Raw genomic sequence first — 24,037 nt, forward strand, 5'->3', positions numbered from 1 at the left:
CAATGTCATAAAACAATATGTGTACTGACTGTTTAATGAGAAACTATTTGTTCTGTAAACCTTCATCTAAAGTACAGTAAAAAAAATTAAAAAAAAAAAAGATTACAGACGAGAAAACCATATTGAGAAGTTCTACTCTGTAACACATGGTGTCACCATGAGTTAAAATTGATTTGCCAGCAATTGGTTTGTTTGCTTTTTTATTGTGGAAAAATGTCACTGCTCAGTGTGTTCTCTACAGTAAATATGTCAGTATTGACACACTTTGAAATGCTCCTTATGGTTACTCAGCTCTTCGTAAGCAGTTATATCATCCTTTTTCATCCAAACTGGGCCTTTTATTGCTACAAAAAGGAATTTTGTAAGGAAAACAACTGCTGGGAAATGGAAAGAAATATATTCAAATGTTCCAGAAAAAGAAAACATTTGGTACTACACCTGAGGATAGCTTCTTCACGCAGTCATAGAAGCACTTCCCACATATGAGAGTCCAGCGGTGACAAGCAATGGTTTTCTAAAAGAAATTTGAGCAACATTATTGTGTATAATCTAATGGAGACAGTGTTAGGAAGAAGGAAGTGAGGAAAGAATTACTATATTTTTGTTAAAAAGAAAGAAATTTGCATCACAATTTCAAATACTGAAAAGTCAGCCCTGAATTTGGATTGAAAGTCTAAGTTCGAATTCAGAAGGTATCTCTCTTTCAAAAATATTTCCTAGCTAAGCAATGAGCATCCCTAGCACCCAGACTGTGATCTTAAGATGCCATTTCCCACTAAATGAAAACTGGGCTCCTTTGAAAAATGGCTGATTTCATGCCTGGGGCAAAAAATGTACAAAATGAATCCAGAATCATGACGATAGCAAGGAAGTTATCAAATAATTCCACAGTCAAGTCAAAAATACTCACCAGCCAACTTAAAGGTCTTCCTCTGGCCAATGGTGGTGCTCATTTGAGCTTAAATATGAATAATAATTTCAATGGATTGATGCCCATCAAATATCTTTAAATCCATAGTTGATATTATAAAAGCTAATTGGTCACCTTGGGAAAGTTACAGGGAACAAATTTATTATTTTCGTGACGAGTAAGTAAATTTAAAGAATCAAGAATATAGCCTGCCTTTCCTATATGAACTGTTACTGAGTAACAGAATGGTAGTTGAGGGGAAACATCTCTTAATAAAAGTATTCCAACTGGTGAATGACAAATAAATGATACAATTAGAACATAACCATTTTATAACCCCCAAAGAATTAATGGATCTAGGCACTGAACATCTGTCAATGTCTGCTAGCATTACAAAAAGAGATAATGAGATGGTATGCCCCATCTGATGGAAGAACACAGCCCCACCTGTGGTCTTACCAAGTAGATTAAACTTGAGTTTAAATGTACCTCAGGATCCAGCTGTCAGTTTCCAGGAAATACAGAAGACAAGGGAACAGGCTGAACTGCACCAGGAGTGTACCAATTACAAATCCAGGCTGTGGGAAACTTGACAGGTAAAACTGCTATGTATTCTTAACACACAAATTGAAAGGAAAAGAAACACTTGGGTAATACTGAACTATGGTGTATAGAAATGCACAGTTACATGATAAAGTTATAAAGAAATACAAAGAAGCAAATACTATCAAAGTCAGGATACTAGTCACTTTTTGGAAGAGAAAAAGGGCTGTAGTGGGAATGGGGTACATGGAGGAGCTGGCAATTTCTGATTCTTAACCTGGGCTTGCACTTTTCATATCTTTGATTTATGTTAGATTTTTAAAGTTTAAGTTCAAAAGATAAAATGTGTTCCATACATTGTGGTTTATTGAAGTATCTTTTAAGTTGCTACAAGTGTTTTCTCTCTAGTTCTGTCCACCCCCCTCCCTAGGTGTGTGTGTGTCTGTCTGTCTCCCTCTCTCTCTCTTAAAACTTATCAATAGAAGAAGTCTCATTGTCCTATATCATTTTCCTACAATTTGGATTTTATTTATTGTATCTCTGTGTTGTCATTTAACTTGTCCCTTTGTCCCCATCTTTCCAGTAAATTGTGGCTAAATCTAAAGGCTTTATCAAATTCAAGTTGGGTTATTCTTTTTCTTTTTTTTTTGCAAGAATAATTCATAGATGATGTAGTGTATTTCCAGGGAGAGATGCATAATTGTCTGTTCTTGTTATGGGATGTTAGCAACCGTTGATGATAATTGCTTAGATCCATTATTTTATTAGTGCTTGCAAAACAGTGACATTTTAATTCCAGTAGTATGTTTTTAAGAGTCCCTGAGTCTTTTTTAGGTATAAATACTGAAATATTTATGAACAAAATGATGTGATGTCTGAGATTTTCTTAAGAATAATCTAGGGTCGGAAGAAGTGTATAGGGGTATAAAATGAAACAAGACTAGCAATGAGTTAATAAGTGTTAAAGCTGAGTGATGGGTATATAGGAGTAGGTAGCTGCTGGTAATGAAATTCTGACTGATGAAAAGAAGTCATAAGATTATTCCAGATGAATAGAATAACGGCGTTTATGGCACTAAGGAGAGGTGCCAAGAAATACTGAATGGAGACACACTACAACAACTGCAAACACAGATACCTCTACCCTCAAGTTCAAGGCAGCCTTCAGTCTACAAAGAGGTTTCTCAGGGTTTGTTGTTGTTGCTCCTGAGATCCGTGCTTTTCTCTTACTTCTGTAGTTTCTGCAGTATTAATTTTGACATGGGAGTCAGAAGTCATGTTAGTTTGCCAGCTTGGCCCAAAACATGCTGTTTTGTACTAATAAAGGTCCTGAGCCAACCTCATCCCTAGAAGAACAGGAAAAATATTTGTGTCTCTTCAAGTCTCAGGCCACTAGACCCTCGAGATAGAGTCTAATGCCCGCATTGTTTGGGGAAAATTAGTTTATTAAAGGCCAGTATTCAAGTGTTTCACCACCTGTCTGTCAGTTTGTCGTACTGTGGTGGCTTCCATGTTGCTATGGTGCTGAAAGGTATGAACCAGTATTTCAAATACCAGCAGGGTCGCCCATGATAGACAGGTTTCAGTGGAGCTTTTTAACCAAGGCCTGGCAATCTATTTCTGAAAATTAGCCAATGAAAAGCCTATAGATCGTAATGGAATATTGTCCAGTATATTGTTGGAAGATGAGCCTGATAGGTTGGAAATCACTCAAAATACAAAGGACTGCTACAACAATGGACTCAAGCATGCCAACAATCATGAAGATGGTGCAGGACTGGGCAACATTTCATTCTGTTGTACATGGGTTGCAGTAGGTTGGAGCTGACTCACAACATTCAAGTATTTTTGTTCTCTCTCTTGGTTCTCTACAGGCAGGTAAGAGGAAGGTTTTTTTTGGGCATATAGTCAACACAACTCTCCCCAAATAGAGTTTCCATTTTAGACTTAGGACTGGAGCAGTAGTAAGGAACACTTTTTGGCTTCAAGTCCAATCTATGTTTTTCAGTATAGCTTTACAAATAATAAAGCTGTTATTTTGATTCCTTTCTGATTCTTTTGCCTGTTTCATGATTTTTTCAAAATGCAGAGGAAAGAGAGCTGTTGCTATTTATTACCTTTAAACCTTAACAAACAGGATTTGAAATGGATTAGATGAGGGGCTGAATAGAGGAAAATTACACGTAGTCCCCGACTTATAGCATATTCAAGTTACAAATTACGATGAAGCGCACTTAAGACCATCGTTTGTTATTTATTTATTTTCTTGGCTTGTGTAATGTGGGTATAACTGGAGAAGCAGAAAGCATCTCTGTTAAAGCTATAAGTTTATGTGTAATGTTTCCAACCCCCAAAGACAAATAAAGATTGGATTTATAAAGATACTGATAATAACAGGCAATACCATATTTTTACACAAATAACACATACTTTCTATGTATTTTTGCCAACCACTCCTTCCCCTCAGGAGGTATTTTCATAAGCACTGCTATGCCAATTTTTTTTTTTTACATATTTCTGTCAGAGGGCAACATTTGTAGTAACTGTTAAATGAGAAACTATTTTGTTTTGTAAGCCTTCATCTTAAGTGAGAATAACAGCACAATTCGAAGAGCATAGTCAATGTCACTGAACTGTGCATGTAGAAATTTTTGAAATGGTGTATCTTTGGCCCTGCGTATTTTCACTAAAAAAAAAAAAGAGGTTGAGAAGTTAGAGGGTTGTTATGTTGTGGGGTTGTTAACCAATGTTATGAAACAACACGTGTACTTCTGTTTCATGAGAAACTATTTGTTCTGTAAGCCTTCACCTAAAGTACAATAAAAAAAAAAAATTAGCATTGTGAGTTTATAAAAATACCTCGAGGGGGGAGGGAACCATTAGCAAACAAACGTAGAAGCTGCACGATGTTTACATAAATATACAGTAATAATTAAAACTAAAAAAAATGTATTCGACTTACATCAGAACCAGCTTACAATGGAGTTGTCAGAACAGAACCTCATGGTAAGCCGGGGACTACTATATTCTTAGATTTAAAGTATGAGCAGCTGGGTATATGTTGAAGCCGTTTACTGAAATGAGGAACACTAGAAGAGGCAGAGTTTTGATGGTAAAATCTAGAGCCTCATTTCAACATGCTAAGCTTGAAATGCTTGTTTAAGATTTCCAAGTGAAGTAGCAGGACCTACTCATTTGGAACTCAGAAAAGAGGTTGTAGCTAATTAGGAATTTGGACATTGGAACAGGAAGCCTGATTACTCATGGCAAAGTAGTAATTTTCAGTAGGATTGCATTTCAAAAGCAGGTCAGAAAAACCTCCTGTCAATTTTCCGTTAGGCAGAGTTTTGATGAGTCACATGGAAAGAGGAAGATGGATTAGTTCTTCTACATTTCATTTAACCTCTTTTTTTTAGAAGACTCTGCACCAAGTTTATTGAACCAACCACTTTTGTGACAGTAGCTGGTATCTGTTTCATTTAAGACCTATAATTTCCATTCAGAACATATCGGACATATCAGATTCATTAATTTAAAACAAAATTATTGAATTCTCACTATGTTCTAGCACTTGGATTAGTGCTGGAGACAGGAAGTAGAGGAGGACACTGTACTCTCCAGGAGCACACAGCTGAGTGTGGACATAGTCACTTCATTAAAAATCAGAGTCCAGTGTGGCTCAGGCACACAGAGGATAGTGTTCCAATTAGGGTGGATCCAGGAAAGCTTTCAGGTGGCCATGAACCCTGAACTGAATGTTGAAGGCTGAGAATGCATAAGCAGGAAGCAGCAAACACACTCTAGATTAATGTCAAGGGAAGGTGCATTTCTGTGAGTGACCCACCTAACACATAATCTCTCACTCACCCTCCCCTCAAGGACCCTTTTAGGTGTCCCACTACGATGACAGTGATCAAAGTCAATTCCCAGTTTCCTCGTAAGTGTGACTCTGGGTTCAATCAGGGGAAGAGAGCAGATCATGGTACCCTGTGTGATATGTATCCCTAGCTATTCCCTTCCTCAGTCCCACCCTCCTGCAGAAACACACTAGGTATTTCCATGAGTTGGTAATCACTCCCTTGCCTACCTCACTGAGTTGTCTTATTGAGAGTTTTTATCAGGAATGGGTGTTGGACTTTATCAAATGAGAAGATTACGTGATTCTTTTCTTTTGTTCAATTAATGTGGTGGATTACATTAATTGATTTTCTAATGTTGACCCATCCTTGCATACCTGGTGTCATAGATTGAATTGTGTCCCCCAAAAAATGTGTGCAGCAACTTGGCTAGGTCATGATTCCCAGTATTATATGATTGTGTTATCTGATGTGATTTCCTCATGTGTTGTAAATTCTATCAGTATGATGAGATTATATGTGATCTCCTTATGTTTTGTAAATTCTATCACTGTGATGAGGTTATACATATAAGGTTGACAAGATTAGATAGTGTCTTGATGCAATCCCTTTTGAGATATAAAAAAGAGAAGCGAGCAGAGACACATGGGAACCTCATACCACCAAGAAAGCAGTGTCGTGTCCTTTGGACCTGAGGTTCCTGTGCAGAGAAGCTCCCAGACCAAAGGAAAACTGATGCATCACCAGGACCTTCCTCCAGAGCCTACAGAGATAGAAAGCATTCTCCTGAAGCTGATGCCCTGAATTTGGACTTGTAGCCTACTGGACTGTGAGAGAATAAACTTCTCTTGTTAAAGCCATCCACTTGTGGTATTTCTGTTAAAGCTGTCCCAGATGACTGAGACACCTGGTACGAATCCAGCTTGGTCATGGTGTATTTTTTTTTTTGATATGATGCTGAATTCTATTGGCTAGAATTTTGTTGAGAAGTTTTGTATCTATATTCATGAGAGATATTGGTCTGTAATTTTCTTTTTTTATGGTATCTTTGCCTGGCTTTCATATCAGGGTTATGCTGGCTTCATAGAATGAATTTGGGAGTATTCCTTCCTTTTCTATGCTCTGAAATATTTCGAGTAGAACTGGTATGAGCTCTTCTCTGAATGTTTGGTAGAAATCACCAGTGAAGTCTTCTGGGACAAGACTTTTTTTGTTGGGAGTTTTTTTTTATTACCTCTTCAATCTCTTCTCTTGTTATGGGTCTCTTCAGATTTTCTATCTGAAAAGTGTAAGTTTAGGTAGTACTGTATTTCTAGAAATTTGTTCATTTCCTCTAGGTTTTCAGATTTGTTTGAGTATAATTTTTTATAGTATTCTCTTATGATCCTTTTTATTTCACTTGGGTCTCTTGTAATGTCCCGCATCTCATTTCTTATTTGGTTTATATGCTTCCTCTTCTGTTTTTCTTTAGTCAGTTTGGTCAATGGTTTGTCAATTTTGTTTATCTTTTCAAAGAATCAACTTTTGGTCTTTTTTATCCTTTTCATTGTTTTTCTGTTTTCTATTTCATTTATTTCTCCTCTAATCTTTATCATTTCCTTTCTTCTGGTGCCTGTGAGCTTCTTCTATTTGTTTGAGTTGTAGGGGTATGTTTTAATTTTGGTCCATTCTTCTTTTTTGACATATGCATTTATTGCTATAAATTGTCCTGTAAGCACTACTTTTGTTGTGTCCCAAAAGTTTTGGTATAATGTGTCTTCATTTTTATTTGATTCTAGGAGTTTTTTGATTCCTTCTTTGATTTCTTCTATAACCCAGTTGTTTTTAAGCAAGGTGTTATTCAGTGTCCATGTATTTGATTTTTTTCCCTTGCTCTTCCTATTGATTTCTACCTGTATGGCATTGTGATCAGAGAAATAATACTTTGTATTATTTCGATGTCTTGGGTTTTATTGAGGGTTGCTTTGTGACCTAAAATGTAGTCTATTCTGGAAAATACTCCCCGTGTGTTGGAAAGAATGTACACTTTGCTGCTGTTGGGTGGAGTGTTCTATATATGTCTGTGAAGTCAAGTAGGTTGATTGTAGCCTTTAGATCTTTTGTATCTTTTTTGAGTTTCTGTCCTTTACCAAGAGTGGTGTGATGAAGTCCCCTACTGTTATTGTGGAACAGTCTACTTCTCTTTTCAATGCTTTTAGAGTTTGTTTCATATATTTTGGATCCCTGTCATTGGGTGCATAGATCTTTATTAGGGTTATGTCTTCTTGGTAGATTGTCCCATTAATCATCATATAATGTCCTTCCTTGTCTTTTATGGTTGATTTTGCCTCAATGTCTATTTTGTCTGAGATTAGTATTGCCACTCATACTCTTTTTCGGTTACTGTTTGCTTGATATATTTTTTCCACCCTTTCATTTTTAATATATTTAAGTCTCTGTGTCTAAAGTGTGTCTCTTGTAGACAGCGTATTGATGGGTTGGTTTTTTTAATCCATTCTGCCACTCTCTCTTTATGGGTGCATTTAAGTCTTTTACATTCAGTGTGATTATTGATAGGTGTGAGTTTATTGCTGTCATATTGTTGTGCCTTTTTTGTGGTGCTGAGGTTTTCTTTGTTCCTGTTAACTTCCTGTACTGAATTCCTTTTGTTTGTGGATTTTCTTTTCTTTTCTTTTGTTATTATATATTATGTGTTTACTGAGTCTTTATGTTTTTCTTCTTTTTTGATAAGTAGATTTTTTAACTTTCTTTGTGATTACCTTGAAATTTACCCTTATCGTCCTAAGTTTGAACCAGTCTTTTATTACCTGATATTGCCTTGACTTCCTCTCCATTTGAAAGTTCTATACCTACACCATTTATTCCCCCTTTTATTGTTTTGAAGTTGTCATCTTCTACAGATTGACATCTCTGTTTCCATTTTATGTCCTTTAGCTTTGTTTTATTATTGAGAGTTCTTTACCTATGTTGGTATCTGTCTAATGCTGTCCTGTGCCCTAGGCTCTGGATGTTGTTTGATGTTGTTGGTTTTCTAACCGAAGGAATTCCTTTAATATTTCTTGTAAGTTTGGTTTGGTTTTTGTGAATTCCCTTAATTTCTGTTCATCTGGAAATGTCCTCATTTTGCCATTGTATTTGAGAGAGGGTTTTGTAGGATATATTATTCTTGGATGGCAGTTTTTTTCTTTCAGGTTTTACACATGTCATCCCATTACCTTCTTGCCTGCATAGTTTCTGCCAAAGAATCAGAGCTTAAGTCTTATTGTTTCCTCTTTGTATGTGACTTCACTTTTTTTTGAGCTACTTTCAGGATTCTTTCTTTGTCTTTGGTTTTGGCAAGTGTGATTATGTCTTGGTGACTTTCTTTTGGGGTCTCTCAGTTTTTCTTCTTCCATGATATTTGGGAAGTTTTCTGCCAGCAAATCTTCTACAATCTTCTCTGTGTTTTCCATTCTCTCCCCCTGTTCTGGAACTCCAATACACCCAAATTTTCGCTCTTGATTGTGTCCCACATAATTCTTAGATTTCTTCATTCTTTTCTCTGATTTTTCCTCAAAGTGATGTCCATGGATTTGTCTTCAATATCACTGATCCTGTTTTCTATTGTTTCAAATTTGCTCCTAAATTCCTCTGTTGAGTTTTCCATTTCTGAAATTTTCTTGTTTATCTTTTGGATTTCTTGTTGCTGTTTTTGTATGATTTCTAATTATTTATTTTGAAAGTTTGTTCTTGTATTATTTTTCTGAATTCTTCTGTTGCTTTGTCTGTGTTTCCTTGATTTTGGCTATTTTTTCCCTTGCTTTTGCCTGTGTTTTCCTTGATTTCTTTCCAAATCTCTTGCGGAGCCTGAATTATTTGTCTTTTGAATTTCAAATCAGGTAATTCCACTGACCTTTCTTCTACCAGAAGGTCATTTGATTCTTTGTTTTGGTCACTTTCTGGAGCCGTCCTGTTCTGGTTTTTATATGTTTGATATTCTTTCCTGTCTCTGAGACATTAAGATATGATTTTCTGTATTTATTGATTGTATGTTTGTTTTTCTGTCTTGCTTTTTTGTTTTGTTTTGATATGTCAGGAGGGGCAGGCTAGACATGCTTCACTGCTTGCTTGTCTGTGGGCATGATAGCTCTCACCACCTTGTCCAGGAAGCAGCAGGAAGGGCAATCCCACTTCGCTGTTCACTAGTTTAGTGAGGTGGCTGAGAATATACTGGGCAGGCATTGTCTGCCTCCTGATGTTGGTCCAGCAGTGTGGGAGCATTCACAACCCCTTACCAGATGGGTGGTGGTGTTGGATGGGGAGTGGTAGGCACTCACTTGCCACTGTTCAGCAGCTGGTTGAGTGGCAGGAGGGGAGGAGTAGTGTGGACCTGGTGTGGTGGTAGGCCTGAGCTCCAGGGATGCTCTAGCCATGGTGGTGTGATGGGGGCCAGCAGGAAGTGGGGGAAGTAGTGTATGGGGCAGAAGGGTGAGAGGTGGGAAAGCGTGTTTCTCTGGTTACCAGGTGTTGTCTCCTGTTAGGAGCTCTGTGAAGTTACCTTCCCGTACTCCCTGTCCAGAGTTGTTGCTGGATGTTTTCCAAGATGGCAACGCTGTGCCATGTTTATTGGCAGGGGACCTCCACTTCGTATCTCTCCTCTTTCTCTGTTTTCCATCAGTTTCTTCTTCCATTCTGTGTTTGATTTAGTTCTTTACCCGTTTCCCTTCATTTTATGTTTAGCGTTCCAGGATTCATGTTTGTATCTGTTTTAGTTTTTCAGATCTTTGCTACAGAGAGATGGCATGATGAGGCTGTCTAGGGTGCTATATTTGTTCCCTTCATTTTATCTTTGTCATGCTAGAGAGCTTCATGTTATTATAAATCTCCAAAACATAACCATCTCATAGATCAGCTTACACTTGTTCCCCATATTTGTTCTCTTTCATGTGTCTAAAGATTAAAGTCTGGCATCATGATTCTGACTATTTAGTGCCAATTCTCTCCAAGCCTCCTAAATATACTCACTCTTTCCCGTGCCCAATCCCAGGAAAGAATATTGTGCTGTCTCAGACTTCGCTTGTATTTGTTTATCTGTTTATATGCTTACATTTTTTTCAATAGACATCTTGTTAAGATGTAGAAGCTACATTTTACAGCATGGCTCTGTTAAGTGCCCCACACTTTCCCTGCTGCTGTTGTTGTTATCTGCCATTGAGTTGGCCCCTGACTCATGGTAAGTCCATGTACAATAGAACAAAATGTTGCCCTATCTTATGTTATCCCCGTGATGGATTGGAGATTAGATCACTGTGATCCATAGGGTTTTTGTTGGCTGATTTTTGGAAGTAGATCACCAGGCTTTTCTTCCTAGTCTGTCTTAGTCTGGAAGCTATGAAACTTGTTCAACATCATAACAACATGCAAGTCTCCACTGACAGCTGGCTGCATATGATGTACATTGGCCAAGAACTGAAGTTGGGTCTCCCACATAGAAGAAAATAATTCTTCTGCTGACCCACCACTGCCCTTACACAGTTTCCATAGCACCAGGAAAATAGTAATTACTCAATAAAAACCTGTTGCTTCACTGGCTGCCTGCTTCTCTGAGTTTTATTATTCCTGAAGAAAGCTCAGAAGACTTTTCAGAGTTTCTGAACATTTTTGACTACTGGTAACTACAAAGAAACATAAGGAGTAAAATAACAAAGGGAAATTTTAACTGCTTTGAGATATCTTAAGTGTCTTACAATAAAAACTGTATCTTTGTTCTTTGGCATAACATGCCCTGATCACTCTCAGTTCCTCAATTCATTTCTTTGCTCCTTTAATTCATTCCTCTTATTTGTAGAGACTCAGCGCAATCTGATTTCTCCATATTTCTTTTAGTCTAAATATAGGTTTCTTAATCTACTTCTTCTTGATTAATGAAGTATCTATCCTTAATCCCACTTCTCTTTTGCACTTGATATTAAAGAGGTAAAATGGAGCTAATTTTGGTGATGATGCTGTTTCTTTGGGTTACACTAAAGTCTGAGAAATTTTTTTTAACATCCAAGAAAATTTCAGGTTTTCTAAATCAACACGTTCCCAATTCACGTAAGAAAACAGCTTAGGTCATTCTCCCACAGACCCTTCTTATCTGTGTTTTTATCATCATACCAGAAAATAGATACATTTTAAAAGCCAGAGAAATAAGAAAGCAAAGAGATGAGAAATTCTTAAATCCTCCCATAATAGCAAATCTTGGATATTTACCTAGTGATACAGGAAGCAGGAACAAAATATTTTAGTATTAGATTACTTCATTAAATTATCCTTTGAGCACATTTTTTTTCCATAGTATAAAGAACTCTCATGTTAAGATTAAAGACACTAATCTAGAGATTATAGCTATGGAAGATGTTAATTACCTTGTACAGGATTTTTTGAACCATGAACATTTTTAAGACTGGTGAGCCAAAATTGGGAGACTGTGTTAGAAGCTGACTACTATTGATACACATGTATAGACAAGTTCAGAATCAAAATTGGGAAAATACAGCTAGAATTAGGCAAAGTACATGTAAAATAATACTGAATTATTTTTTAAGTATATTCTAGTATTGTTAAAGGTTGTCATAAGGTCAAGGGAAAAAAAACTAAAAATGTAGTCTATATTTGAATTATTTAAAAATTAAATAATTTTAATGAAGAAAATTATAGCAGAGATTGGCATATTTAGAGGAAAAGCATTTGGGAGAAATTTGTTAAAAAAGGAAAGGAAAAAAAAAAACTACTGGTGCCACACTGTCTGGAGCAAAGGAGAATGAAGAAAATCAAAGACACAGGGGAAAGATTAGTCCAAAGGACTAAGGGACCACAACTACCACAGCCTTCACCAGACTGAGTCCAGAACAACTAGTTGGTGCCTGGCTACCACCACCAACTGCTCTGACAGGGATCACAATAGACAGTCCTGGACAGAGCTGGAGAAAAATTCAAAACAAAATTCAAGCTCACAAAAAAGACCAGATTTACTGGTCTGATGGAGATTGGCAAAACCCCAAGAATATGGCCCCTGAAAACCCTTTTAACTCAGTACGGAAGTCATTCCTGAGGTTCTCCCTTCCGCCAAAGATTAGACAGGCCCATAAAACAATAATATACATAGCTTAATCATGTATATGAGACTAAATGGGCACACCACCCCAGAGTCAAGGATGAGAAGGCCAGACAAATGAAACGGGAGCCCAAGGCTGAGAAGGGGAGAGTGTTGACATATTGTGAGGTTAGCAAGGTTAACAACCAATGTCACAACACAACGTGTGTATTAATTGTTTAATGAGAAACTAACTTGCTCTTTAAACTTTCAATTAAAGCACAATTAAAAAAAAAAGAAGAAAGTAGAAACTTTTATGGAGATTAAAAAAAAAAAAAAAATCACCTATGAGAAACCAGAAGCACAGAAACCCAACAACAAAATATAGTATAGGTGTGGGATCTAAACTCATACTATCTGTGTATTTCAGAGTCACAAAGCCAAAGCTGAGACTTGAAACCAAAACCACCTAGTAAAGGTAAATCTGAAATCACTCTATAAAGCTACTCCCACAAACCATGGCACCTATGGTTTCCAAAGAAAATTCCCACTCAAAATAAACTTACAGTTAACTGCAGATCACACAATGAGATATACCACTGTGAGATAGTCAATAGACACAATTAATGGGAGAATTAAATAACAGAATAAAAAAACAGGAAAAAAAATCTCTTAGGGGAAATGATGAAGAGATAATTCCATTTCAAGTAGGAATTTACACAGCTGAACTACAATGAAACAACTTCTGAGTAGTGGGATGGAAACCATAGCAATACTGTGAGGCCTGGAACAACCAACTCCTTCCTCTGTCAAGACAAAAGCAGAGGATTATGATCATTCAGTCAACAGGCTCGGTAAAACCAGTTTCCTAGGAGTTTTGAGGATGGAAAGGGTGACTAAGAAACTAAGATTAATGATAATGGAAAAAAAAAAATTAAGCTAGAAGTATCATAGAAACATTCTGTGAACAAATAGCTTAATACAAACTTAAGCAATATTTATACTGAGAAGTCTACATCTCCCATCTTCCTACTCTCTTTCTTTTTGAATAGTATACTCCCTTTAAGGAGCCCTGGTGGTGCAACAGAGAAAGGCTGGCAGTTTGAACCCACCCAGCAGATCAGTGGGAGAAAGACCTGGCTATCTGCTCCCTTAAAGATTACAACTGAGAAAACACTATGGGTCAGTTCTGCTCTGTCACATGGTGTCACTATGAGTCAAAATTGACTTGACAACACCTAACAACAAAAAAATACTCCCTTTGCTGCCCTAATTTTCCCCAAATTTCACTATCTTCAATTTTCATCTCCTTAAATTGTAAGTTTTTCTTATCCATTCAATTGTTCATGAGTCTGAGTTATTTTTCTAATTTCATCTTTTCCTAATCTACTATCTTGTTCCAATTTCTAATTCAGTACTAAAATTTTTTAACTACAATTCTTTCACTTTGTCAACATTCTTAGATTATAGAACATCACTTTTGAAATCAAATGAATTTCTAATCTTCCATTCTAAGTTTCACTTCTATCTCCTACGTGGAACTGAGAAGAAAAGAAGGGCTCACTTTCCAGAAACACTGTGTGTGCACCCCTCTAGCTCCCCATAGTGAAACAGACCAAGAACCTCTTAAGTCTGTTTCACTAAAGTTGTTATTCAGGAAATCTGGATTTATTCAGAGAAGTTAGACATTAATCATTCTACTCTGAAAGGCTAGGGTACTTCAAACATAAAAATCACCTCAAAACAGGCAGTACTGTTAAGGGCTAAAGTTCCCAAAGATTTAGAGAGCTTTTTCTTTATCTTAAAAAAGAAGAGAATTCAAAAATTAAAGGAATGTTAAGGACATGTTGAAGTCATCTGCCTGGTGTCTCACATGAAGTTTCTCTATTTGATTACTAAGTTAGATTATGCAAAAAAAACAAGCATTTATATGACATGCAGGAAATTAGTTGAGATGCCTTCAAAATATGAACAAGCATTCCCATCTATTGCTATTCGTATGTACTATTCTTCATGGTACATTTTCATTGGAATTTATGTCAGGAAGTAAATAATGCCTTAGAAAGAAACCTAAGTCATCTCATCCTAGAAAGATGAGAAAAGTCCAATTTCAGGGCTATGGTTTAGGGTTTAAGGGAAGAGATAATAAGTTAACAATGGGATCCATTAATATTTTACTGTATGGAGTACGCTCGCAAAAATAGTGTTCTTGAAACTATCAAAGAAGGTTGTTAACTAGTCTTCATGAATCAAGGCCAAGGCGAGGCTCATGTTGGAAAAATATTTCATAATGTCCTTGGAAAAATAAAAGCATAATTATCAAAAAAAGAATTACAGGCAGGCTCCCTGTCTTCAATGTCAGTAGCTTGGTGAGAATCTCTAATTTATGTGCCCTTTCTTTAATCCCAAATCATTGATTGCAGCACATTTTCAGGTAAATAGTCTCAAACATACAAAACCTTAGAGAGATGTGAGATATTTTTTCTGAATAGAGCTTTTCAAATGGAAGGATATTTAGTTACTGTTAAAACAAAAACTCAGGAACAAGGTAGAAATAATAAAAATTCCTCCAGGTTAAAGGAGATCCAACAGCTCATGCAGGGGGTAGGTTCTGAAATATCATCCAGTTTGCAGTTCCCCTTGGTGATGCAGGACACAACAAACTGAAGGTTTGAGAAAAATTTAAGGTCCAGGCAAAAGAGCAAAGACTTCCTTTCCAACCATGTAGGTAGTGAATCAGCTCAAGTCCTGTTTTGCTCTTGCTTACCTATGCTTATGCTCCTGATTTGCCCCCTAGATCAGACTTCTGGCACCTCTATGTTCCACTCTGCCCTAACCCCTGACCCCACTGCCACTATTCAATATCCCTCTTCCACCCCAGAAAGGAGCCCTGGTGGTAAAGTGGTTAAGAGCTTGGCTGCTAACCAAAATGTTGGCAGTTGAAATCCACCAGCTGCTCCTTGGAAACCCTAAGGGGAAGTTCTACTCTGTCCTATAGTGTTGCTATGAGTCAGAATTGTTTTTCGTTTTTTTTTAATTTTTTTATTTGATTAGATGTGACAGTGGAGTGAAATCCTTTTGACAGACAGTGCTGAGAGGAGAGGGGCAAAGCCACTAACAAAATGGAGGCAAAAGTGAAACTAAATTAAAATTAATAACAACATAAAATCATGGGCAGAGTGCCAAATTAGTGTAAAGTTAGAGCAGAATCGGATGTGGTAACAAGTCAGAATTGGAGACAGCAGGATATCAAGTGTTGTTGTTATTGTTGTTGTTGTTGTTGGGTGCCATCAAGTTGGTTCCAACTCATAGCGAACCTATGTGCAACAGAACGAAACACTGCCCGGTCCTGCACCATCCTCACAATCATAGTTATGCTTCAGCCCATTGTTGCAACCACTATGTCAATCCATCTCATTGAGGGTCTTCCTCTTTTTCACTTACCCTCTTCTTTACCAAGCATGATGTCCTCCTCCAGGGACTGGTCCCTCCTGATAATATGTCCAAAGTATGTGAGCCGAAGTCTCGCCATCCTCTTCTCCAAGCAGCACTCTGGCTGTATTTCTTCCAAGACAGACTTGTTCATTCCTCTGGCAGTCCGTGGTATATTCAATATTCTTCTCCAACACCATAATTCAAAGGCATCAATTCTTCTTCGGTCTCCCTTATTCATTGTCCAGCTTTTGCATGCATATGATCCAGTTGAAAATATCATGGCTTGGATCAGGAGCACCTTAGCCCTTAAAGAGACATCTTTGCTTTTTAACACTTAAAAGAGGTCTTTTGCAGCAGATTTGCCCAATGCAATGCGTTGTTCGATTTCCTGACTGCTGCTTCCATGGGCGTTGATTGTGAATTCAAGTAAAATGAAATCCTTAACAACTTCAATCTCTTCTCCATTTATCATGATGTTGCTTAGTGGTCCAGTTGTGAGGATTTTTGTTTTCTTTATGTTGAGGTATAATCCATACCGAAGGCCGTGGTCTTTGATCTTCATCAGTGAGTGCTTCAAGTCCTTTTCACTTTCAGCAAGCAAGGTTGTGTCATCTGCATATTGCAGATGTTAATGAGTCTTCTACCAATCCTGATGCCACACTCTTCTTCATATAGCCCAGTTTCTCGGATTATTTGCTCAGCATACAGATTGAATAAGTATGGTGAAAGGATACAACCCTGACACATACATTTCTTGATTTTAAACTCCTTGTTCTCTTTGAACAGCTGTCTCTTGGTTTATGTACACGTTTATCATGAGCACAGTTAAGTGTTCTGGAATTCCCATTCTTCATAATGTTATCTATAATTTGTTATGTTCCACACAGCCAAATGCCTTTGCATAGTCAATAAAACACGGGTAAACATCTTTCTGGTATTCTCTGCTTTTAGCCAAGATCCATCTGACATCAGCAATGATTTCCATCATTCCACATCCTCTTCTCAGTCCGGCGTGTATTTCTGGCAGCTGCCTGTCGGTGTACTGCTGCAACCACTTTTGAATGATCTTCAGCAAAATTTTACTTGCATGTGATATTAATCATTTGTTTGATAATCTCCGCATTCTGTTGGATCATCTTTCTTTGGAAAGGGCACAAATATAGATCTCTTCTGTCGACTGGCCAGGTAGCTATCTTCCAAATTTCCTCGCATAGACAAGTGAGCACTTCCTGTGCTGCATCTGTTTGTTTGTCTTGCAAAATTCTGTCATGCGATCTCCGGCATTGTGTCTATGACCAAGGCTATCTTTTCTAAGTAGCTACCTTTCTTTGTTTCCAACTTTCAAATTCCAATCGCCAGTAATTATCATTGTATCTTGATTGCATGTTTGATCAATTTCAGACTGCAGAAGTTGGTCAAAATCTTCAGTTTCCTCATCTTTGGCATTAGCGGTTGGTGTGTAAATTTGAATAATAATCATACTAACCATACTAACTGGTCTTCCTTGTAGGCGTATGGATATTATCCTACCACTGACAGCATTGTATTTCAGGATGGATTTTGAAGCGTTCTTTTTGACGACGAACGCGACACCATTCCTCTTCAATTTGTCATTCCTGGCATAGTAGACAATGAAACTGTCTGATTCTAAATGGCCAATACCAGTTCATTTCAGCTCACTAATGCCTAGGATATCAATATTTATGTGTTCCATTTTATTTTTGGCAACTTCCAATTTTCCTAGATTCATACCTCATACATTCCAAGTTCCCATTGTTAATGGATGTTTGCAGCTGTTCCTTCTCATTTTGAATCATGCCACCTCAGCAAATGAGGGTCCCTAAAGCTTTACTCCACTCACATCATTAAGATCATCAGGTCATCATTAAGGAGATCAACTTCAGACTGCAGAAGTTGGTAAAAATCTTCAGTTTCCTTACATTTGGCATTAGTGGTTAGTGTGTAAATTGGTGTATTGGTGCATAAATTAGTGGTTGGTGGGTAAATTTCTGGGTTTAGACAGCCAAGCACCTCCAGTGCTGCTTCCTTTTGTTGAAACATCTCAACTGGTATTCCGTCAATTCCTGGAAACTTGTTTTTCGCCAATGCCTTCAGTGCTGCCTGGATTTCTTCCTTCAGTACCATCAGTTCTTGATTGTATGCTACCTCCTGAAATGGTTGAATGTCACTAGTTATTTTTGGTACAGTGACTCTGTATATTCCTTCCATCTTCTTTTGATGCTTCCTGCCTCGTTCAATATTTTGCCCATAGAATTCTTCAAAATTGCAACTCAAAGCTTGAATTTTTTCTTCAGTTCTTTCAGCTTGAGAAATACTGAGTATGGTCTTCCCTTTTGGTTTCTAACTCCAGGTCTTTGCATATTTCATTATAATATTTTACTTTGTCTTCTTGAGCTGCGCTTTGAAATCTTCTGTTCAGCTCTTTTATGTCATCATTTCTTCCTTTCTCTTTAGCTGTTCGATGTTCAAAAGCAACTTTCAGAGTCTCTTATGACACCCATTTTGGTCTTTCCTATCTTTTTAATGACCTTTTGCTTTCTTTGAGTATGATGTCCTTGATGTCATCCAACAACTCTGCTGTTCTTCAGTCGTTAGTGTTCAATGCATCAAATCTAGTCTTGAGTTAGTCTCCAAATTTAGGTGAGATATACTCAAGGTTGTATTTTGGCTCTCATGGACTTGTTTTAATTTTATTCAGCTTCAACTTGAACTTGCATATGAGCAATTGATAGCCTGTTCTGCAGTCAGCCCCTGGCCTTGTTCTGACAGGTAATATTGAGCTTTTCCACTTTCTCTTTCCACAAATGTAGTCAATTTGATTCCTATGTTTTCTGTCTGGTGTGGTCCAGCTGTATAGACACCTTTCATGTTGTTGAAAAAAGGTATTTGCAATGCCTTCAGTGCAGCTTGAAGTTCTTCCTTCAGTATCATTGATTCTTGATCATATGCTACATCCAGAAATGGCTGAACATCGACCAATCCTTTTTGGTACAGTGACTGCATATTCCTTCCATCATAGAACTTAGATCTCTCTTAATACAGTACTTGTTGAATGATGTTTATGTAGAAAAAAATGTATATTTATGCCCCAAATGCTCAACTCAATATTTGTTTCAAAATTATGTGCCAAAAATGTTGTGAGTTATATCCAAATATAGATGACAGATGGTAAGGATCAGATACAGATATTTTTAAAAGATCGGAAAGTGTCAATAAAGGAGATGTGAGTTTCAGAATCCATGCTACTGCACGGGCACAAAGAAACTGTCCAAAACCATACTAATTATTTAGTAATCATGAAGAAGTGTTAACCTTTTACATTTTAACATGATAGATTTACTCAATAGAAAATTTATATTTATTTTATTTTACTTTTTATATTTTAGAACTTAGTTGGAGATTTTGGGTTAATGTGTATGCTTTATAAATTTTCCATTTAAAATAATAGGAAATACAATGGACAAATGTATAAACAAATTATGGTATATCCACACAGTGGAATACTACACAGCGATAAAGAACAATGATGAAGCTGTGAAACATCATATAGCATGGTGGAAGCTGGAACTTATTATGCTAAGTAAATTTAGTCAGTCACAGGGGGACAAATATTGTATAAGACCACTATTATAAGAACTCAATGTTTAAACACAGAAGAAAACATTCTTCGATGGTTACAGGGGTGGGGAGGGAGGGTGAGGGTTATTTACTAACTAGATAGTAGATAAGAATCATCTTAGGTGAAGGGAAAGACAGCACACACTACAGGCAAAGTCAGCACAACTGGGCTAAAACAAAGCTAAGAAGTTTCCTGAATACAATCAAAGACTTCGAGGAGTAGAGTAGCAGGGGCGGGGGTCTGGGGACCATGCTTTCAGGGGACATCTAGGTCAACTGGCATAACAAAATTTATTAAGAAAATGTTCTGCATCCTACTTTAGTGACTGGCATCCAGGGTCTTAAAAGCTTGCAAGCGGCCATCTAAGATGCATCAATTGTTCCCAACCACCTGGAGTAAAGGAGAATGAAGAACACCAAAGACACAAGAAAAGTAGTAGCCCAAGAGACAGAAAGGGCCACATAAACCAGCGACTTCATCAGCATGAGACCAGAAGAACTAGATGGTGCCTGGCTACCACCAATGATTGCCCTGACAGGGAACACAACAGAGTCCCTGATGGAGCAGGAGAAGGTGGGGCACAGAACTCAAATTCTAGGAAGAAGACCAGACTTAAGGGTCTGACTGAGACTGGAGCTACCCTGGAAAGCATGGCCCCTGGATTCTCTATCAGCCCAGAACTAAAACAGTTTTTGAGGCCAACTCTTCAGACAGGGGTTGGACTGGACTGTGGGACATAAAGTGATACTCGTGAAGACTGTGCCTCTTAGTCAAGTAGATACAAGAGACCAAAGGGGCAGCTTCTGTCTGGAGGTGAGAGGGGAAGGCTGAGAGGGTTAGGAGCTGGTTGAATGGACATGGGGAATCAGGGGCAGAAAGGAGCAGTGTGCTGTCACAGAATGGGGTGAACAATTAGGGTCACATAACAATGTATGTATAAAAATTTTTTATGGGAGACTAACTTGAAATGTAAACTTCATTTAAACTACAGTAATAAAAAATAAAATAAAATAATAGTAAATAGGTTCCCCGTTGGTATTTATGCAGAATGCCCAATTTTCAGGAACAAATTATTCATATTAAGCCTAGAATTTTATTTTTAAAATAGAGCATCACACTTTATGTTAGCTTCTAGGACTTGCTTTTTTCCACCAACATTTACGTTACCAATCTTTACTCATGCTGTTGAGTATAGTTATCCTTCATTATAGTTTATTCATTTTGAATGTCATGTAATATTTAACTGAGGAAACATATCACAGATTATTTAAATATTCTTAAAGGGCATTTCAGTCAAGTTTTTTCTACTACAAACAGTTAATAGTATTGTTCACATTCCCTAATATACAATGGCAATGCATATGAGTGCCGTGCTAGATAACTTTCAATTTTGCCTTCATATTCAGTCTCCACACTTCCCCAACCAGCTCTATGACCCAGAAGACTTGCTTGCCTCTGACTTTTGGTTGAGTTTGGCCAAGAAGGAGACCTGCAAAGAGATGTGTGTGTGACAGAGAAGAAAGAAGGGTGAGGTCAGGGAATATATTTTTATGACTTTGTTATTTCAGGGTCACCACTGGCTATGTCCCTTCACCAAATGTCACAGCTCCTCTTATTGTGGACCTCTCCACATCACTCTCTCTTTCTGGATTCTAGTAACCTCACCAGGGGTGACAAAGTCTGTTACTAGCCCCAGGGTACTGCACTAATCTTTGTGGTTTTCTTATATTGTGACCTCGCCTTTGTAAGTAGTCTCTTATTAAATTCTCCTTGAATTATCTTAATCTGAGTGTGCCATATGTTTCCTGGTGGAACCAGACTAACACATATGGTTAATCGTTTATGTGAATGTTCAACTTTACAACACAATTTAAAATATTTTCTAAAGAGTTTATACCAATTTAAACTCAAACCAGAGATATATAAGAGACACTATTCATCTACACCTCTTCCAACTCTTTGTATTTTCTTATTAGTTTTTCATCATGGATATAAAATGGTATATTATTGGGGTTTGATTTGTAGTTCTCAAATTATGAGTGGAGTTGAGCATCTCTATAAAAATATGTTTGTTAGATGTACGTGCTTTTTCTGTGAAGGCTTACTCAAATATTTTATCCATTTTTGTCTTTTTCTAACTGAGAGTTGTTTAAATAGTCTTGATACTACTGTTGTATGTTATAGGTATTTAAAATATCTTCTTTAAATTCTTTTTTCCCATTTTTTATAGTGTCTCAACGAACAGAAGTTCATAATTTTAGTGTAGAAGAATTTTTCATTATTTTCCTTCTTGGTATACATTTTTGTGTCTTTTTAAAGAAATCCTGCTGTTGTAGTCAGCTTCCAAGGTGGCACCCAATGATTCTCACCTTCTGATATTCATCTACCTCTACATCTCTTGTATAATCTCTTTTATTATGTCAGGTTTGGTCCATGTGGTCAGTGGAATGTGGTGGAAGTTATGATGTGTAACTTCTGAAGCTAGATCATAAAGGATATTGCTGCTTTTACCTTGCTGTCTTGGACCACTTGCTCTGGTGGAAGCCAACCACCATGTTGTGAGGACACTCAAGTAGGCCTAAGGAGAGTTTTATGTGGTGAGGGATTGAGACCTCCTACCAACAGCCAGCACCAACTTGCCAACATGTGAGTGAGCCATCTAGAAAGTAAATCCCTCAGCTCTTGTCAAACCTTTGGATGACTGCAGCCCTCATCATCATCTTAACTGACCAGACTTCTCTATGGTGTTTCAAAGGAGGAAGATCAGTTTTCAAAAGAGACCTCCTTATAAGTCTTCTAACTAACATAATACTACAGTCTCTAGCACAAGGAATGTTTGTGGAAGGAAGTATAGAGAATGGAAAGAAAATAATGAAGAATAAAGGAAAGAAAAGAACAAAGGAAAGAGGAGCTCATCCTATCACTAGTGGAAAAGAGGAAAGTAGATGAGGGGTGATTAAAGGGAAAGAATCATCTGAATATTTCCATTAACATCTATGACACAAGGATCATGCATAAATTACAAGAGAAAATTATCGTTTTATGAAAGATATTAATTTTAAAGATGTTCATGAATAAATTTCAACTCATAGGTAAATCTTCTTCATCTCACATATTAAATTCATTTTTAAATCACAGAAAACGTCATTCCAGCCCCATTTTCCAGGTGTCCAGAAAACTATCACAACACATTGCTCTCCAGAAAAATTGGGTTCTTTTTCATGCCAGAATCTAAAGGAAACAAAAGGTAGAAACATTCTTCACTGAATGCATAATGACCAAAGAGAAACTATGTAGGTTTGGGACTGAACAAAAATGGGGTTCAAGGGAAAAAAAATCCCAATGTTTGCTCCACATCTAATACTGCACTCCTTAAAAACCTCAAGTATAGACAGACTCTTTTACACTTGCTCCTCTAACATTTTCCTGGCTAAATGTTTATGCGATAGTGTAATCTTGGACTTTTTCCCTATAATTTGATCTTCACTTTCTCCACTACATAGAGCCCTTTTCCTGAGCTGGGTTATTGAACAATTTCTTTTTTACTGGCATAAAATAAAGAGGCTACCTCCTTACATTTGTCTCTATTCTCATCAGAGCTTCTCTATTCTCATGGAATTGCCTTAAATTAGTGTCAGGGTGACTAAGTCTAGACATAAGAAGTTCCCTGCTTCCAAGGAATATAGTGTGTGGTAGGGGAGGGGTGTGGGGTGGGACATTATTTTTAGAATTAAAGACTTTATGTTTCTCACTCATTTTGATCTTGAGTAAATAGGTGATCTCCTCAGGTATTATATTCCTCTTCTACAAAATGGGAATCATAACGTTGTTGTTAGCTGCCATTGAGTCAGCCCCAGACTCGTGATGACCTATGCACAACTGAATGAAATACTGCTTGGTCCTGTGCTATCCCCATGATCAGTTGCGGATCAGACTGCTGTGATCAAAAGGGTTTTAACTAGCTGATTTTTGGAAATAGATCACCAGTCCGTCTTAGTCTGGAAGCTCCACTGAAAGCTGTTTAGCATAATAGCAATACCAAGCCTCAATTGACAAATGGGTGGTGGCTGGGCATGAAATGCATTGGCCAGGAATGAACCTGGGCCTCCCTTATGAAAGATGAGAATTCTACCACTGAATCACCACTGCCCTCAGGAATTGTGATAAGGTCCCCACGTTGCTCACAAAGTTGTGGGAAAATCAAATGAGAGAATGTATAATTCAAGTAAGCTCTGTTTTTTAAAATCCACAAATAAACAGTATTGTTATGTGATTATCCCACTAGAATTGAAAGTAGCTCTAGCCTAGATATTTTAAATTCTGTTAATGAGGGATCAATTTAGTTGAAGTGTCTACTTGTGTTTACAGACAGTAAAATGTAATGGTTAAAAGCACCATCTTTGTAGTCAGAATGCCATGAAGTTGAACCCAGTTTCTCATCTTTCTAGTTCATTGACCTTGGTCAAGATACTAATTTTTCATCTATAAAATAGATTCTGAATGCAAAGATGGTTTAACATTAGAAAATCCATCAACGTAATACACCACATAAATAAAAGGAAAGAAAAAAATCACATGATCATCTCAATTGACGC

At 37.3% G+C, this 24,037-nt stretch overlaps 2 protein-coding genes across 2 annotated transcripts in view; both read right to left on the reverse strand.

The window, feature by feature from the left end:
* Positions 1–24,037, reverse strand: part of CLEC4D (C-type lectin domain family 4 member D) — a 111,741-nt gene that overhangs the window by 72,331 nt on the left and 15,373 nt on the right. The window contains exon 3 of the mRNA XM_023741525.1: positions 439–514. Coding sequence (XP_023597293.1) covers positions 439–514 — 76 coding nt within the window. The remainder of the gene's footprint in view (positions 1–438; positions 515–24,037) is intronic.
* Positions 20,398–24,037, reverse strand: part of LOC101345921 (C-type lectin domain containing 6A) — a 10,738-nt gene continuing 7,098 nt past the window's right edge. Inside the window, 1 exon segment of the mRNA XM_023741528.1 lies at positions 20,398–22,677. Within this exon segment, the coding sequence (XP_023597296.1) occupies positions 22,529–22,677 (149 nt within the window). The 3' untranslated portion in view covers positions 20,398–22,528.

This window comes from Trichechus manatus, unplaced genomic scaffold (genome assembly GCF_000243295.1).
Source record: "Trichechus manatus latirostris isolate Lorelei unplaced genomic scaffold, TriManLat1.0 scaffold00182, whole genome shotgun sequence".
Taxonomy (NCBI): domain Eukaryota; kingdom Metazoa; phylum Chordata; class Mammalia; order Sirenia; family Trichechidae; genus Trichechus; species Trichechus manatus.